Source organism: Prinia subflava, chromosome Z (assembly GCF_021018805.1).
Source record: "Prinia subflava isolate CZ2003 ecotype Zambia chromosome Z, Cam_Psub_1.2, whole genome shotgun sequence".
NCBI classification, from domain to species: Eukaryota; Metazoa; Chordata; class Aves; order Passeriformes; family Cisticolidae; genus Prinia; species Prinia subflava.
Window position 1 is genome coordinate 94,192,521 of NC_086283.1, and position 16,524 is coordinate 94,209,044.

A 16,524-nucleotide genomic window follows, 5' to 3' on the forward strand; every position below is an offset into this window, starting at 1 on the left:
TTATTAAACCAAGTTAAATTAACAAAACTGATCAGATCATTCTTTTTACATTTTCATGTCTCTCCAAACAGTTATTTGGCATTCTACCTTCTAGGAAAAAAAGAGTTTGGAAAGTTAAGCTACCTGCTGGTACTGTTTAAATGCCCACAGATAACATAACTCAAGCTGCCTGGTGCCTGAAAGTGAGTGTTGGGGCAATCAACAGGAACAATAAAAATCTGTTCAAACAGAAAATCCACAAATCCCAAGGATTTGGAGCCTCCCTGTGGATTTTCCACAAATTTTGCTGTTTTCAGCAGAATCTAAGCTTTTATTTTAAAGGTGAACTGCAAAGCTGAAAAGAAAATTGAGTTAATAAAATATGTGCTGAATCCCCTGCTCTCCTCCTTTAACTGAGGCTGTGTGCCACATGTGCTTCAAGTTTTTCTTTTTATAAAAAAAAGCATCAACAAATGCTGTGCTTAAATATAATCTAATACTTACTTGTTGACCTCAAGAATAAACCTCATCTCAATAATCTATTAACACTGAAGAATTTATTAAATCTATTATTTTATTTTCTTTAAGTGACATGTCTGCCATCCCTCAATTTAGTCTTACTTTTTTTGCATTTAACCCTTTAGAATATGAACTTCTGAGCTGTACAGAAGTTATACAGCTGTAACTTTCTATTTATAAGGATATTACATATAAAATACTTTTAGAATAAAATGTGGTACAGCTGGCTTAAATGAGGATAGACTACTGAGTTTAGTTTGCAAGCATTTTTCAAAGTATTTTTAGGTTTAAATTGTAAAGAATCAGATGGACTCTCACAAAAAATTTGACTTTTGGTAACTTAAGTGACATGAGAGGGTTTTGTATGAAACATTTCAATTGACATTCCTTACTTGAGAATATTTAGTAATAATTTTTAGTAGGTCAGTAAGAACAGGAACAGGATTTTACTGACTAATCAACAAATGAAAACCAGATCCCAAAATGCTGATAATGATAGAAGAAAATACTCTCTGTATTATAATAGTATATAGTATACTGTACTATATACTCTTTGTATTATAATACTATACATTTTGAAGTTAAAAAACCCTAAATGACTGTATGTGTATTATTTTTATGTTGTTATACATAGACTTCATGATAGAATTTTTTTAATGTAAGAAAAAAGTAACACCGAGGATCGTGAGACCCATTATCTGTGTCCAGTGATCTTTATTGTTTTAGCAGTGATTAACAGGTGCAGTGAAGAAATTAAACATAAGATGAAAAGTGAAAAGAATATTGGCTTTTTTGCTTTTTGTTGTTGTAGAAAGTCTACTTCTTCATATGATCTTTCTGTCTTTTCTCAGTAATACTCTTTATTAGCTGTCAATAAATGTCCTTTGCCATTAATTTTAATAAGAAAATTTAAAAGAAGGGACATACTTTGATTTCTAAGTGCAGTTATAATTGTCCTTTTAACTGTCTGCTTGACTTTTTAACCACCGAGTTTTATTGATTTATTGGTAGACTTTCATATTTTTATCTGCACTCTATGATTCTAAATTCAAAGCAGCTTAGAGATAACACACTATTTAGTGCTGAGAGATTGGGACAAATAGACTCCCATAAATTTTAAGACTTTTTCACAAAACAGCGTTGACCCTTAATGTTTCTGTACCTATTAAAACGCATGTTACAAGCTTTGTTACTATGCCACATGCCTGGTTTAGTTGCTGTTTTGATACTAACTTTCTGTTCCTTAACCCAAATGAACACTGTGTTCAGCAGGTCATAGAGATATTTCTGTGCTGGTTTTCTTTTCTGTTTAATGGAACTTGTCTATACCAAGAATAATTTGCATTACTTCATAGAGTGTAAAACACTGTGTGGTTATAGTATATGAGTTACACTGTGTAGTATATTGTTTAACCAGTAGTAAAGCAGTTGCATGTTTATTAAATCAAGTACTATATTCACATGTTAAAAATATTATTTATGTGACAACATGTTTATATGTGACACATAAATGCCCTCTATAACCGTCTACTGATCAAATTAATGTTGGTGGTGGCATTATTTCAAGAATCACCTGTTCTTGTGATATGAGCTGTGAAAATGTTACCTATGTCGGCTTAAATGTAAAAGTCAGTCAACTGTTTTATAATAACTTCAACTAGTAAGGATAATAAATTTATTTGATTGTGATTAATAAATAATAAAAATAATAAAATAAATAATAATGGTTAATAAATTATAATAAATTCAACTAGTAAAACCTTAATTGACAGAAGCCTAAAAAAGTTGTAACTTGCAGGATATTTCCTGATTGAAGCAGTTGTACATGGGATAAAATGTATCCTAAGCAGCACCTGTCTTAAAAATGCTCAAACATAAGGTTAGTTTTCCTTGTATAGTTACAGCTAGTTGTTTGGAAGTGTTTCAGCCTCAAGATTTTAAGCCTTTATAATGAATAGATATGTCCATTTGTTTTTTTGGATTTGATTTCTTTTGGGGTTTTTATTGGTTTTGGGTTTTTTTTGATTTTATTTCATTTTGAGATAAGTATAATACATTAAACTATACTTATACTAACCCAGTAGAATTATTTATATATAAAGCAGTGTATAAAACTGGAAGACTGGAGACTGCACTTACAATGCAAATAATTAGCATGGTTGTATATGCCAACCTGTTATTTCTAATTTGCCGTGGGTACTCGAATAAGACATCCTATTGAACATGCTTAAATAGGTTTGATGCAAATAATATGGTTTATTAGTCAATTACAAATCTTTTCAGTCACCCCTGAGGGTGAGATGATCATCTGAAGTAGACTTTTATTGCAACATACTGATTCATTTCCAGTTTCAGATCTACTGAAAAAACATTTTTGCTACTTGATTTCATTTTTGAGATGTGCTTGAGCTCAATTTGGAGATTCTTTTCATTCAACCTAAAGAGGTATCAAAATGTTTTGTCTGGCTCACATATAGTCCTTGCTTAATTGATGTACAGATGTGGGAATAATGTAAGAGGCTTTTTGGTGCTATTCTTTTTTGACATGAGCGGGGAATGGGTGATAGGAAGAGATTAGACATGAAACTACTTCATAAGAATGTGAAATCCATCTGGAGTGTGAAGCAGATCAGCTCAAATATTCCTCTGTAATAACCTAGAACTGAGATGGTGCTTGCAGGACTCTGAGATAATGGACCTTACTTTTGGTTATTCACAGACTTCACAGATTATAATAATTGTTACAGAAAGTATCACTTTAATTTTATTAATTCTTTTGTAGTGGTCTTACTATGATGCTAATTTCTAGCTGGTTTTTGTGACTCATTGTTGAAATTAAAAAACTAATGTACAGAATATACTAAGCACTGAAATAAATGTTTTGATAACACTAGGAAGCTGGGAGGGTTTTTCTGATTGTGTATACATTGGTGTAATTAATTCTCTAGTCTTTAGGCATTCTTCAGATAACTCTTACATCAGATGTGGCATCACGGTTGTGCATTAAGTGTTCAATATGGAGAAAGTTCACACGGGTCATAAACACTGAGACAGGTTTTGATTATATTTCAAAATCAATCTATTGGTTATTAATCTGCTTCCTTATTTTACCATTGATGGGTTACATAAAATTAGAATGCTTTTCCTTTTTGTTTTACCATTGCATATCTCACAGTTGTTGCTCTCAAAGTTGTATTAAGTTTTCCAATCACATAAAATAAAATTATGGTCTTCGTTGGAGCTGCAAAAAAACTCCATTCAGAAACAGAAGATGAAACCATTTTCTGTGAGGAATATTTTTACATGAGCAATGTTTAATTCCTGAATTCAATTTAAAAAATAAATACATTCATGCACCTTCAGACATGGAGCTCTCCAGTATGGCAGATATCACTCCACACTTGTGTGCTACTAAGTCAAGATAATAAATGTCAGATTTTAGAAATCATAACTGATTTAAGAATAAATTATGCCAAATTAGATCAAAGATCTGTTTAGCCAAATGTCCTGTCTCTGGTGGTGGACAGCAGCAGTGTAGTGTTAAAATACTACTGGGCAACTTTTTCTTTTTCCAACAATGTGAAGTTCAAAGCTTATTTAGTTAGGAAGTTCATTTGGCCTTTTCTGTTTAATATTCTGTATATTTTTCTTCTGCGAGTAGACCTAGCTGCTTTGAACCTGTTTGTACTTTTGATCTGTTTGGTGTCTTGTAATAATATATTCCTCAAGTTAATTGTAAACAGCGTGGACAATATTTCCTTTTATTTCTTTTAACTGTGCTGTTTTGCAGTTTCATTTTATACCATCAAGTCTTTGTCTTATGAAAAGTAGCAAATAACACCTGTAGCTTACGTTCTGTTGAAGATACTTCTGTCCTGTGTTTGTTTGGATATATTTTTTTAGGCTCATTCAGATCTCCATTTATATTGTAATTCACCTTCCATACAAAATGTCTGTAGCCCATATCTCTGATCACATCCTGTCTCTGATCTCTGGTATCTGATTTATGAACAAACTTTGAGGATCTCTTCTTTTGCTGGACAGCCAGAAGGACTTGATAGCCCATTCTCACCAAAATGCTAGTTGAAACTGATCTGCCCCTTCTGTCAGCTTATTTAGATAGAGAAGATAATAAAATTAAGGCAAGAGGTTTTTAAAAGGTCCTCTTAACCAGCTTGTGTTCTGATACAAAAGCAGGTGTAGACTGAGTTTGACTTGATGAATGAGCTACATAATTTTTCCAGAGACAGAGAATTCACAATATGTTACTTGGCTTGCTATGATTGCGTTCTGTTGTGCGACTCTAGAGGGTGATTCCCTTAAGTGCTGTGTTTACTGTGTTCTGCTCTGTGTTCTGCTTTAAACAGAAAAAGGGAAACAAGGAGCAGGATGCTGCTACCAGAGCATCTCATCCAGCCTATACCTAGCAATCTCTGTCTTCAAGAGTTCCTTAGAAGGAGTGTGATGATGTAAATTGTTCTGACAGTGGAAATCCTGGCTTTTGACTTTCCCATAGTATCCTACACCTCTACCCTGTCACATCATGTACATGTGGTTCCTTCATGTGACAAAAGAGGGCTTGGGAAAAGCAGTTGCTGCAGCTAGGTTCTTTTCGTGCTGCCAGAAAAATTCTTTCCAGTCTGCTCTCTCTTGTCTGGATCAGAAGAGCCCCTAGAAGAGGGGACAGCCAAGGAGGATCCCCAGGCTGGATGAATCACTTTGTTGGATCCTTTGAGGCTCAAATAGTACTGTTGGAAGAAGGATGGGGGTTTTTTGTTTTGAGTGAGGCTTAGTGATTATTTTTAGACTTGAAATATTCTGCAGACAGTCTTTAAACTGGCATTAAGTTGATGACATTTTTATATATGAAAAAGGAATTTTATTTGAAGTTGACATTTGAGAAAAATTATTTTCTCTTCAGAGATCTACTCATTTCAAGTCTTAGTAAAAAAAGAAAATCTGTGGTTGCTTGTGGAGGAATACAGGTAGATTCTACAAGATGTTTAGCTGATCTTTCAGGCATTTTAGCATTGATCCTGAGAGCACCTCAAGACATATTTAAATTGAAGCCTTTTTTTACATATTAGTACAACTAACTACTGTGTACTCATAGTTCCTAGTTGTAGTCTGCAATAGCAGACATGATTTTAACATGATTTGGGTTTTAAAAATGCCTCTTATAGAGAGACTGCAGAGCAGACTCACTGAAGAATAAATGAGTTGCCATTTTGTGATAGGGAAGAATGTTAAAATCTATAAATGTCTAGGCCAGCTAACTCTATGAAAGATTTTTGGCAAAATTCTTTTTTTAATATGGTTCTTCAGTGTAATGACAAATAAAATTTGTTTATTTAACTTTGCTTCTATTATGGAATTTACTATTTTGTATTGACAGGTAATATGTCAGATCAGAAAATAATTCTCTATAGTCTGTGGTGACTATATTTTATGGTGTCTGATAGGTTTTTATGGAAGCCATTTGGTGATCTCATCAGCAACAAGTCTATTGTTTCATTACTATCAGATTCAGTGGGTTTGTGATTAAATCAGCAGAATGGAGAACATGAAGGGAGTGCTGTTCACTTTGCAATCATTTCCATCTGTTAAAAATTTTTATCAGATGTTGGGAAACAGCAGGCAAAACTCAGAGCAAGTGTTTTATCCAATTTCCAAGAAATGGTGATATGTAATTGGCATATATTATGTTCTTAGTTTAATCTGTCCAGTTAGATGTTTTAAATAACCTATGGTATACCATAATATTAGTAGAGTACGTAGAAGCTATTTCCATCATTCCTTATAATACATTGTTTGAAGACTCTGGTGCTGATACAAATGTCTTAGTACTTAGTAATCATGAGCACTGAGGACACTTTTCATAAAATGGAGAGTCAGAATGAGACTTGCAGAGAAAAATTTCCATTTGTCATGTGCTGCAGTCTGAAGTGTCATTGCCTCCACTGATGTAGGAATCTGCAAGTGGAATTGTCTGGCCAGCGACCAGTACCCTTGGCCTCAGAGAGTGGGACAGGAGTCCATCAGCAATGCCCATAAGCTCATTTGTAATTGGGTGGTCCCAAGGCATAGAATAATCTGTTTCCTCTGAAATCCATTTTTAGCAGTAACTATTCCAAGTAGATGTTCCTGGTTTTCATGTGAATATCAGATACACTTTCAATAATGTGAAGATTTTTTTACCCCAAAGAAACTGTGGTCTCATCTGAAAAGTGAAAAATATTTTATCTTTTCTAAATTATTGAGATATTACTGAGTGCCTCCTTCCCTAGATATCAAAAGTTTGCAGCAGTTGTGGTTTTACACTTTTTCCTCTGTCTCATCTTCTTCTGAAGTGAATAATTCCCTTTTTCTTCATCTTCACGTCAGGAGTTATTTCCATGATGGGAATAACTTTCGTCATCTTTTTGGAGTTTCATGTATTACTATGCTGGCCATTTTGGCTTTCAATTTAGTTTATAGTATTCTAAATGGAGTAATACTGCCTTGTCTCTTGTAGAGCCACTATAATAATTCTTGGTTTATTCTCCTTAATAAATATGCATATTCTGTTATAGTTTTCCACAACTACAGATTGCTAGAGATCTCCATTGTGCTGTTACCAGTAAAGTTCACAGGCTTTTTTCATGAACTTGTTCTGTTACTTTAGAGTAACTCTTCTTGTAAGGAGTAGAAGGACTTCACCTTGCAGGATATTCTTCAATTTTGTAAGATAATTTAATTAGAGTTTCTGAGAACGTGGTCATTGCATTTTCCATTCCTGAGCAAAAACCATGAGAAATCACTATATTTTTTCTGGGTTCCTGATTTTGGATCTTCTGGAAATGTATATCTCTCAATTTATTCAGACTATATAACTTGAAGTATTTATTTAGTTATACTGAAAAGTAGTTGCTTATTCTTTTCTTAGTCTGGCTAATTTTTTTCACTCCATGCTTTATTTTCCATCCAGTTTCACCCTTTTCTCTCTCTGTTTGAAAGGCTCATTGTATAGGCTTTTTGACTATCTAGAGCTGTTCACCTTGTTGTCCATGACTTTGTTCATCCACACCTTCACCAGCACCTTTGAATGAAACTACTGGATTTGTGACAAAACTTAGAGACTCACTGTTCAAGATGATTTTTATCTTGTTAGTTACTTAAAACAGAAGCTGTCACGACATTCACTGTGCTGTCCTTGGTCATCCCTTTTGTTCTAGAGATACAATGTTTGTTACTGCCTGGTCATCTGGTACAACATTGATTTTAATGTGAATTAGTAAAACAGTCATTTCTGAGTTCCTTGCTGAGGATGTACTCTGGAGCTTTATCACACTTAAAATTGGTTGAAATTTACCCTTCTGACACCTTTCTCTCTCTGATCTTGTCTCGTCATTATGTCCAAATCAGATCATGTTCTTGGAGAGTTATCTCCCTAGAAGCTTCTTTTGAGAAAACTGACACAAATCAATCATTCATCCAATCAGCAGTGATCTTACTTCATTATTCCCTTAATCCCATGTGACCTAGTGACCTCTTTTTCTCTTATGTTTCTTGTTTCAATTAATTCAATCATTTTAGCATTAAACTTTAAGCTATTTCATCTTTAAAAGTCATCATAGCCCCTTTAATACACCTTCTAACATAAGGCCTTTTACAGTTATTCTGACAGCTCTAGCTTTAGGTTTACAGAAGCAAAATTTGTATAACAATTATTTTACTGCTTGCTAGTCACACTGTTTAATTGTTTGTCTTTCTTTTGTCTGTCCACTTTTTTGTGACCTTTGCATTGAAAGTAATACTTTTGGGATTTTTTTGGTTTACACCCATGCTACTTCTAAAGCATTTATTACTTTTATCAAAGGTATTAGAACCTGTTTGACTTTTCTGGTGAAACCACACTTCTAAGCTTTCATATCAAGTAACTAATTTGGTTTGCTTACCCTAAGATAGTAGAGCAATATAAGACAATGATCTATATATGAAAATAAGAATATTGAAGATACTTATTAGTGGCTAATAGAAAAAACATGTTGAATTTGTTTACTAAAAAAGATTCTGATAAATTAACCTGCCTATAGGTATTTCCTGAGCTGTGGCAAACTTTTTTCTAGACTAAATATTCATGAAAAAATTTATTTGGTATTAACCTGGAGAAGATGGTTAAAATTAAAGAGAGGCAAATACAGAACAAGAACTGCAAAATAAGTAAGAAGTTGGTCAAAAGCGAATGTAAAGTATGTTGAAATCCATTGGTTTGGGTCAAATTTACAGGGTAGTTCTAATTCCAGGTTTTCAGTAATACTTTAAATTCTAAAAAAAAAAAAAAACCACCACAGTTTGTTAACAGAAGCTTGTAAAAACTATAAAGTTAGAAAGCAGTGTGAGATAGGAATGAGGAATATTCCAATGAGATAGGAGTATCCTAACACAAAACTGTATGATCTCAAGAGCTTGAATGATAGAAATAGGGTGAAATTTAAGAGTCACAGAATCATACAGTAAGGAACAAAACCAAAAATTCCTCCTGCCAGGCCATCATTCAGAAGTGACAGAGAAAGAGGAAAACCTCTTAATTGCAAGACCTCTGTTGGTCTACAATGTGGTGTGTTACTTTAACAAAAAAACCCCAAAAATACAAAAACAAACCTAGCATTAAACTAGGCATTTGCAATCCAGATAGATATAGCATTGGTCTGGATGAGAAATGCTGTCGGCCTCCACTTTTTCTTGTTTCAACAGTTGTTAATTATCTTGCAATAAGCAAAGTTAGGTTTCATCTTAAACTGCGAAAATTTAGGGTCTCCTATCTGTTCCAGGATCTGCTGTGAACATAGAAGGTCCAGATTTTAATGCATAAAATCAACCTTAATATATGATATGTGATATATGATTTATGCTTCTATACATGCCCTACTGCGTACATCTGCATTTTCTGGCAGTGTAACTGGTGGCTGAACAATGTAAGCAAAGAAAGTTTATAGTGAAAGCTAATACCTTTTATTAAGCAAACTGTGGAAGAAAAATAAACTAGCTGAAGAAGAGCTTGTCTGCCTGAAACCTGTGGGTTTTTTTCCTTCTACATCTGTGTTGGTAACCATAATAAAATATATTGCATGTCCTTTATTATCTTTTTTGCACAAGTTTGTGCTGCATGTTCAGCTGATGGGCCCTGCTGTTTGCTGAGTTTCTCCCAGTCAAGTTAAATAGTAACATTCTTCATCAGTTTCAGCCTGTGAGAATTCACTGCACAATATTGCAACTGCAGATGTGCCATGTAGCTTACAGTCCAGTGTGTATAATTAAAACAGAGTGCCACTTCTCTGAAGTGTTGGTGATGTGGTGCACCTATTTACACTCAGGTTCATGGTAATGAAAAGACAGCAACAGATGCCCATGTAGTCATTAATAAACATGCCAGTCCTTTTAGATTTCATCATTGAAATCTTTCCTAGGTAAAATATATAAATAATGGTGGTTGTTCCATAAATTCGTTCAGTGCAGAAGTTTTTAACATTTCATTTTTAAAACTAGAGTTACAGTCCTAATTGCCTAATTGCAGCAGCTTCTGCTAAAGTCAAACACGGCATTAACTGTCAGCCTTGCTGTTAACACAGGTGGCCATACAGGACTCAGCAGCTATATTGAAATGTTTCATCTACAGTTTTCCCATGTCAAGACTGAATATGTGTGACATCATTTTTATATCATCATCTTATTTGAGATACAGCTTCAATACACCATTTGCAGAAAACAGACAGGTATACGTCTGACTTCTACAGCAAAACCAGGCTGGCAAAAAGACAAAGTGCATACTTCAAATCCGTAATTTTTATTCTCATATTTACACTTGTAAAATTCTTGCAGTACCAGAGATGAACAGTAATGCAATCCAGACAAAAATAAGATTCTTGAACCCTAGAAAAGTCTTAGATCTACGTGCCAAATGGGGAATTTGCTATCCATTCCAAGAATTGCATGTTCACAGATACCCCAAGGAGCAGAAGGAATATCTGAAAAAGCTTCAAAACTGAAAGTGTAGAGCAGACATTCACCTTGAGTCTTCCACACATTCTGCAAATCAGTTAGGTGAACAAACATGACGTTTTATATTGCTTTGTTTTATCATTAGGGTTCTCTATTTGAAAATGCTATTTGTATTTTAACTTAGAATTGGAACTCTCAAACAGAATATTGTGCATTTTTCAAGAGTGTCTAGCAGAAAACAAAGCTATTATCTGAACAGAGATTCTTTCTGATGGTCTCTGGTATTATTAAGGTGCCTGCTTGTCAGTTCTAGACATATAAATCGTGGGCATATAAAATTTTTATATTCTTTTATTTCAGTGTTCCCTTTCTTATATTTATTAATGATAATTTTCAATGCCCATATAAATCATGGGCATTGAAAATTATCATTAAGAAGAACATGAAATGTGCTTTTAATGGATTTAATACCACTGGGGAAAGATGTGACTGCCTACAACAGGAAGGGAATGAATTCAGGACTTCCTTCTAGGCTATTAGCTTACATGATGAAAGGATAATATTGTACTGTAGCTTGATTTTTATTATTATTTATTATTTTTGTTTATCATAACTGAATTAAAATCATCTCTTCTGTTATGAAATTAACATGAACAGTGTTGAAGTACTTCAATATTAATTGTATTTCATTAAGACGTGACAAGATTCTGCTCATGTAAAAATTAAACTCACACAACAATCTTGACATACTTTTATTATTTATAACATTCTAAAATGTCTTTTAAAATTAATAAGAGTGTTTGGGGTTGTTTTCCTTGTTCTAATATGCTTGGAACAACACTTCGTAAATAATGTTACTGGTTAAGAATAACCAGTTAGTAATTTTCTTTTGATGTTACTGAATGAGAAGACAGCAAAAGCATATGAAAGGAAATTGTCTTTTATAAAATATAAGCAATGTAATTATAATACTAAAAAAGGAGAAGGGAAAATAGCATGCTATGCTATCAAAAAAAAAATCATAACTACAGCACTTCCCTGAATTAATTGTTGTTTCAACCATGACTTGCATTTTAGAAAAACTTCAGGCCCAGTGATGAAGACACCAAATCTTTCAGTGTTCAGTATCTGAATCCTTCCTCCATTATAAATTTACATTTATCTCACATTATAAATTTACATTTATCTCAGTAAATGCTCTGTGAGGCTATCTGTATTGTTTTGTCACCACCTAAATACTTCAGTTTTGAAAGAATGTGGTCTTGTTTAATATTGGTTGTACTGGCATCAGTGAATGCCTGTGCTGAGGTGACCTCAAAGACTTTGAGCCTCTCTGGGGTCTTACGTGGAGTTTAGAGAGGGAGTAGTGAATGCTCCAAATTGTAGTGAAGTTTAGACTGGAGTTGGGGTAAATTTGAAAATGCATAGCATGCAAAGTTATCTGGCACTTAGTAATTGGAGTATGGCATCAAATGAAGTTTAGCATCTTCTGAGATTTGTCATCACTGGATTGGAATAGCTGGATTAGTTTTGAATATATGCAGCCTTTTTTCCCCCTAAATCACAGTTGAATAACATACTGTGCCTCTCTAGGTCTTATCTGTGTCTGTATGTAATATATATTTTATTTGTAAGAGACTTGGTATGCTTAAATAAATATAGGTAGTTATGGTTTATATACGTGCATGCAGAAGCCTACAAGTACAAAGAGGCTTATAAATGTGTATAGAGAAGAAGGAGTGGTTTTGGGCTTGTGCATAGCAAGTATGATCATATGGTCCCTTACACCAAAGTCACAATTACTGTTTATTTCTGTAATCAGGTCTCTTTTCTTTTGCCAAAGTAAAGTCAAATACAGAACGTCTCATTTTTCAGTAAAGTTATTTTGTAAATTCAGAAGACAATTACTTTCAGAAAAACATCTTTAGTACATGGCACTTAGAAACAGTTTTATCCTTTTAACCTAAAATATTTGGCTAATTTTCCAACTGATTTCTTATTAACTGAGTATTAGTCTGACTTACAATACAAAAGAAAAACAACATATATACATATTAGAAAGCTGAAGCGTGGAATGTGTGTTCATAAGAAGATAACTTCACAACCTCCATCTCTCTGGTGGCCACGCTTCTTTTGATGCAGCCCAGGACACAGTTGGCTTTCTGGGCTTTGAGTGCACACTCATGGGTCATGTCCAGGTTCTCATCCAGAGCACCTCCTAGTCCTTCTCAGTAGGACTGTTCTCAAACGCTTCCTCCCCCATCTTTTAAGATTAAACATTTTCAGATCACACAATTAGCTAACTTAAGTATAAAAACTTTGGTGAAAATGTAATGCTTTCTGCTTTACTAGTGTTCATGTTAATGAAAGTTAGAAAACTACAAGAACTCAAAGAATAGAATTACTATTTCATAGTCCAGTCTTGGTGATAGGTGTGATACAGAGAAATGATGGCAAGTTAGCTGTCCTTCATTCCTAAACAGATATAATAGAATTGTTTGGTACACTCTGTAGGAAAAAAAAAAAAAAATTACCGAAGTTGAAATTAATGCTAGTTAGTGTGATTTTATAGGTAGTAGATAACTGTATTGCCTTTTGGGAAAACTGGAGGCAAGGAATGATATGATATAGATTCAGAATGTGTTGACTTTTTCATTTAGAGAAATAACTGGGCTTCTTCAGTGTTTACAGTACAGGTAAATTTGTATCAAGCATTTATTTGAAAGCCAGTGACATTCTTATTTTTATTTTTTAGAAGTCCTCATAAGAAATTAATAGAGTACATGTGAACAAAGTATTGCAAATAATAAAATATCCTTGTAGTGTAATTAAATGCTGTGTTTTACAACTGAAAATAAAAAATATAGATTGTAGCTGACAGTACAACTGCTGAATGACATTCTGGAAAGCAGTGACCAAAAGGTGAATTGAGAATCCTTGTGGAAAATGCATGCTTGGTGCGGTGGTGATCTTATGTTCCTTTTTGAGTTAGCAACCAAGTACACCACCAGCAGAGACCTGCAGGAAAGCTGAAACCCATCATTATATGTGATTCTGAATTCCATCTTGGCTGACGAAGTACTGCAGGGGGTTCTGGATTAGACAGAAATTATTAAAGTGAATATTAAACATGCATTCTTTCTTTTAAAAAGAGTATTAATTAATCTGCTAAAGAGCAGCCAGAGTGGTAACCATAATTAACAATGTAGAGTTGATGTTTCTTGATCATGCATTCAAACAGTTCACTAGGAAAGCTGATGCCTTCACCATACATGGTGTTCTTTAGAGTGTAACTAGATTTCAGTAGAAAGTTACCTAAGTACTCACAGTTCTTAATTTCTGGAGTTCCTATCAATTCATTGTTCACAGTCCTATCAAACAAAGCCACAGCTGAACCAGAAATTCCAATGGAATCTTAGACTTACTTCACCATAAATTTTCTAGATAAAATCATTTTATTGTTCTGAATAGAATCTGAAAATTCTGGAGTTATGAACCATCTGGCCAGATCCTTTTCAGTCTTCTGCAGAGGAAGGTTATATCTGCTCTAGCAGTATCTCTGCATGTAGAGAGCAGAAAAATAGTTTGCAGTCTGCAGAAATCTGGAAAAGAGGGAGAAGCAGGAAGCAAGAGAAAGAGGAGAGCCTGCAGTGTAGCTGCGGAATCAAGGGAGCAATGAGACAAGGATGGAGCAGAGAGCTGTGCTTTTATAGCAAGAGAAACTTCGCAGGGATAGCAGGCACTTACATAATTGATTACAAGCTGACAGCTATGTTTTATGAAACCTAAACACAAATTTACTGCATGCAAAGGCTTCATAGATGAGAGGGACAGGTACAGACTGTAGTCCCCTATTTGATTCTGCTCTGCCTTATCAGTTTGACATTTTCCTGATTACAAAGTCAGGAGGCATTTCTAGTTCTGTTTCAGTTAATATGGTTTGTAAATGTAGTCTGGCTTTTCTACAGCCAGCTTCCTCTTTAGCATGGAGCCTTTTTGGATTGCCTTTCTCACCAACCTAATCTGGCAAAGTGTGCCTAAAAGTAAAAAATACACGAAATGTGGACTCTGGAAAGAGCCAAGTATTGAAGTTGTTTATTAACCTAGTACTGATCATGCAAAGGGCTTGAAAAAATATTTTTGGAGTTAGACTTTCTAAGAATTAACATTTTCTGTGTTCTGTAAAAAAACCTCTTTTGAGTGGGGAAAAAGCAGGGGTGGGAGAGCTGAATAATTGTCACTCGCTAACTAGTGCTAGTTTTCATGCACTAGTGTTTAGCTAACTAAGAGAAAGAGCAAATGGGTCCCCCCTTACAGGAAACTCCTGATGTGCTAGGCTCTGCTATTCCCAAGTGCCATTTGTAACCCACTCTCTGTGTTGCTGTCACTGTCTGACACTCTAAATATTTTAAATATACAACCTTTTATTGACGTGTGTTGTTCTTGCTGTGCAACTTCAGTAAGAAAATGTTATAGTATACTGTAATAGTATTGTGATGCAACTTTTTTACAGTGCTGTCCCCAATTTATAGAAAAGCAATTTTGGATACTTGCATTAAAATATTTTATTTCTTTTTCCCCTATGATTTTCTTTTCCAGTAGAAAAGTAGAACTATAGTTCTTTGTAAAACCTCTTAACCTTACTTTGTGTACCTTTTGCCATGCTGTTGGAAATAAAGACCTCCTGATGTGGCTGGCTGAATAACTTTATAGTGATAGTCTTCTTTGCTAGTGCTGTTCACATGCTCTGAATTTGTGCATAGGTACAAATGATGATGATAATCAGAAATAGTCATCACCCAACAGTTCCATGTCTTCTGCTTAGAAAAGGGTGTAGTCAATAGTGTTATTACAGACAAACATTAAGGTACATAAAACAGCTGCAGGGAAATGGTTTTTTGTTGTAATAATTTCTGCAGTTCATTGATCGTGATGACATTTAAATCAATCAGAACCTAATTTAAAGTTTAAAAAATTTAAAAGTGCAAAATACAAGTGCTAACATCAGAAAATTTTGAATTAATTATAATTTCTTTTCCACAAGTAACGATTAGATGGACACAAATAGGCGTGAGCTAAAATAAAATTTAAATTCAATTCAGAGAAGAGCTTTATTTGCATTCAGCGAGGTTAAGAAATAGTTGCCTAGAGACAAAAGTATCCACTGAAGTCTCCATTTTTGGATATGGAAAACCTGACTGGACAGTGCTCTCAGCATCCTCCTGTATTTGGCCCTAATTTGAACAAGGAACCTGGACTGTCTGGTCTTCAGAGGTCGCTTATAAACTGTTCTGACAACAAAAATATTTCATTTGATATTGGCACAATGATTTGCAAATTTTAGTTTCATCTTTCTAGTGTTATCACGTGAGGTATTTGTAGAAAGAAATTAAATTTCATGTCTAATAATATACACTTACATATGTTTCATGTCTTTATCACTGAACAACTGCATTGCTTGACCACCAAAAAATCCAGGATACTAAGATGTATTTCTTGAGTAAATGGATTTTTTTTATTTGGCAGTACCTCTGTTTCAGTTTCTTTTTGTGTGGTTCTCATGGCTAATTAGAATGTTAAAATTCATATGGGGATTCCTTGTTTTATTATTCATCTCCTTAACATATTTCTAATGGGGTCTTTAAGTAAGGTGTCTGCTAATGTTCTTTTGTTATCCTTACTAATAAAAACATGGACTTTCTGAGGCCTTAAGTGATTTTTAAGCCATGTTCTTAAGCATCAATGAGTCTATACCTTCCCTTTGTTGTATCAAAAATCTACTGCCCATTAACTTTGATTCTGTTTTTTCTGAGTGGTTGTACATCTCAAGATTGTATTTTTGTACATATTTCTCTTTACAGTGAGGAGCTACGGAAGGAAGCCCGACAGCTGAAACGAGAACTGCTGGAAGCAAAGCACAAAAAAGAAGAAAGAGCTTCAAGACCCAAAGAGAAAGAAGGTAGGAGGTTTTGGGTAGATCTCCAGTTAATATTGGTTTTAAAGGGGTTTTTTTTGTTTATGTACATTAATGTGGACTATTGTTGA

General features: G+C 34.2%; 1 protein-coding gene across 1 annotated transcript in view; it reads left to right on the plus strand.

The window, feature by feature from the left end:
* CWC27 (CWC27 spliceosome associated cyclophilin) overlaps positions 1-16,524 on the plus strand; it is a 97,212-nt gene that overhangs the window by 50,741 nt on the left and 29,947 nt on the right. Inside the window, exon 11 of the mRNA XM_063422026.1 lies at positions 16,341-16,438. Coding sequence (XP_063278096.1) covers positions 16,341-16,438 — 98 coding nt within the window. The remainder of the gene's footprint in view (positions 1-16,340; positions 16,439-16,524) is intronic.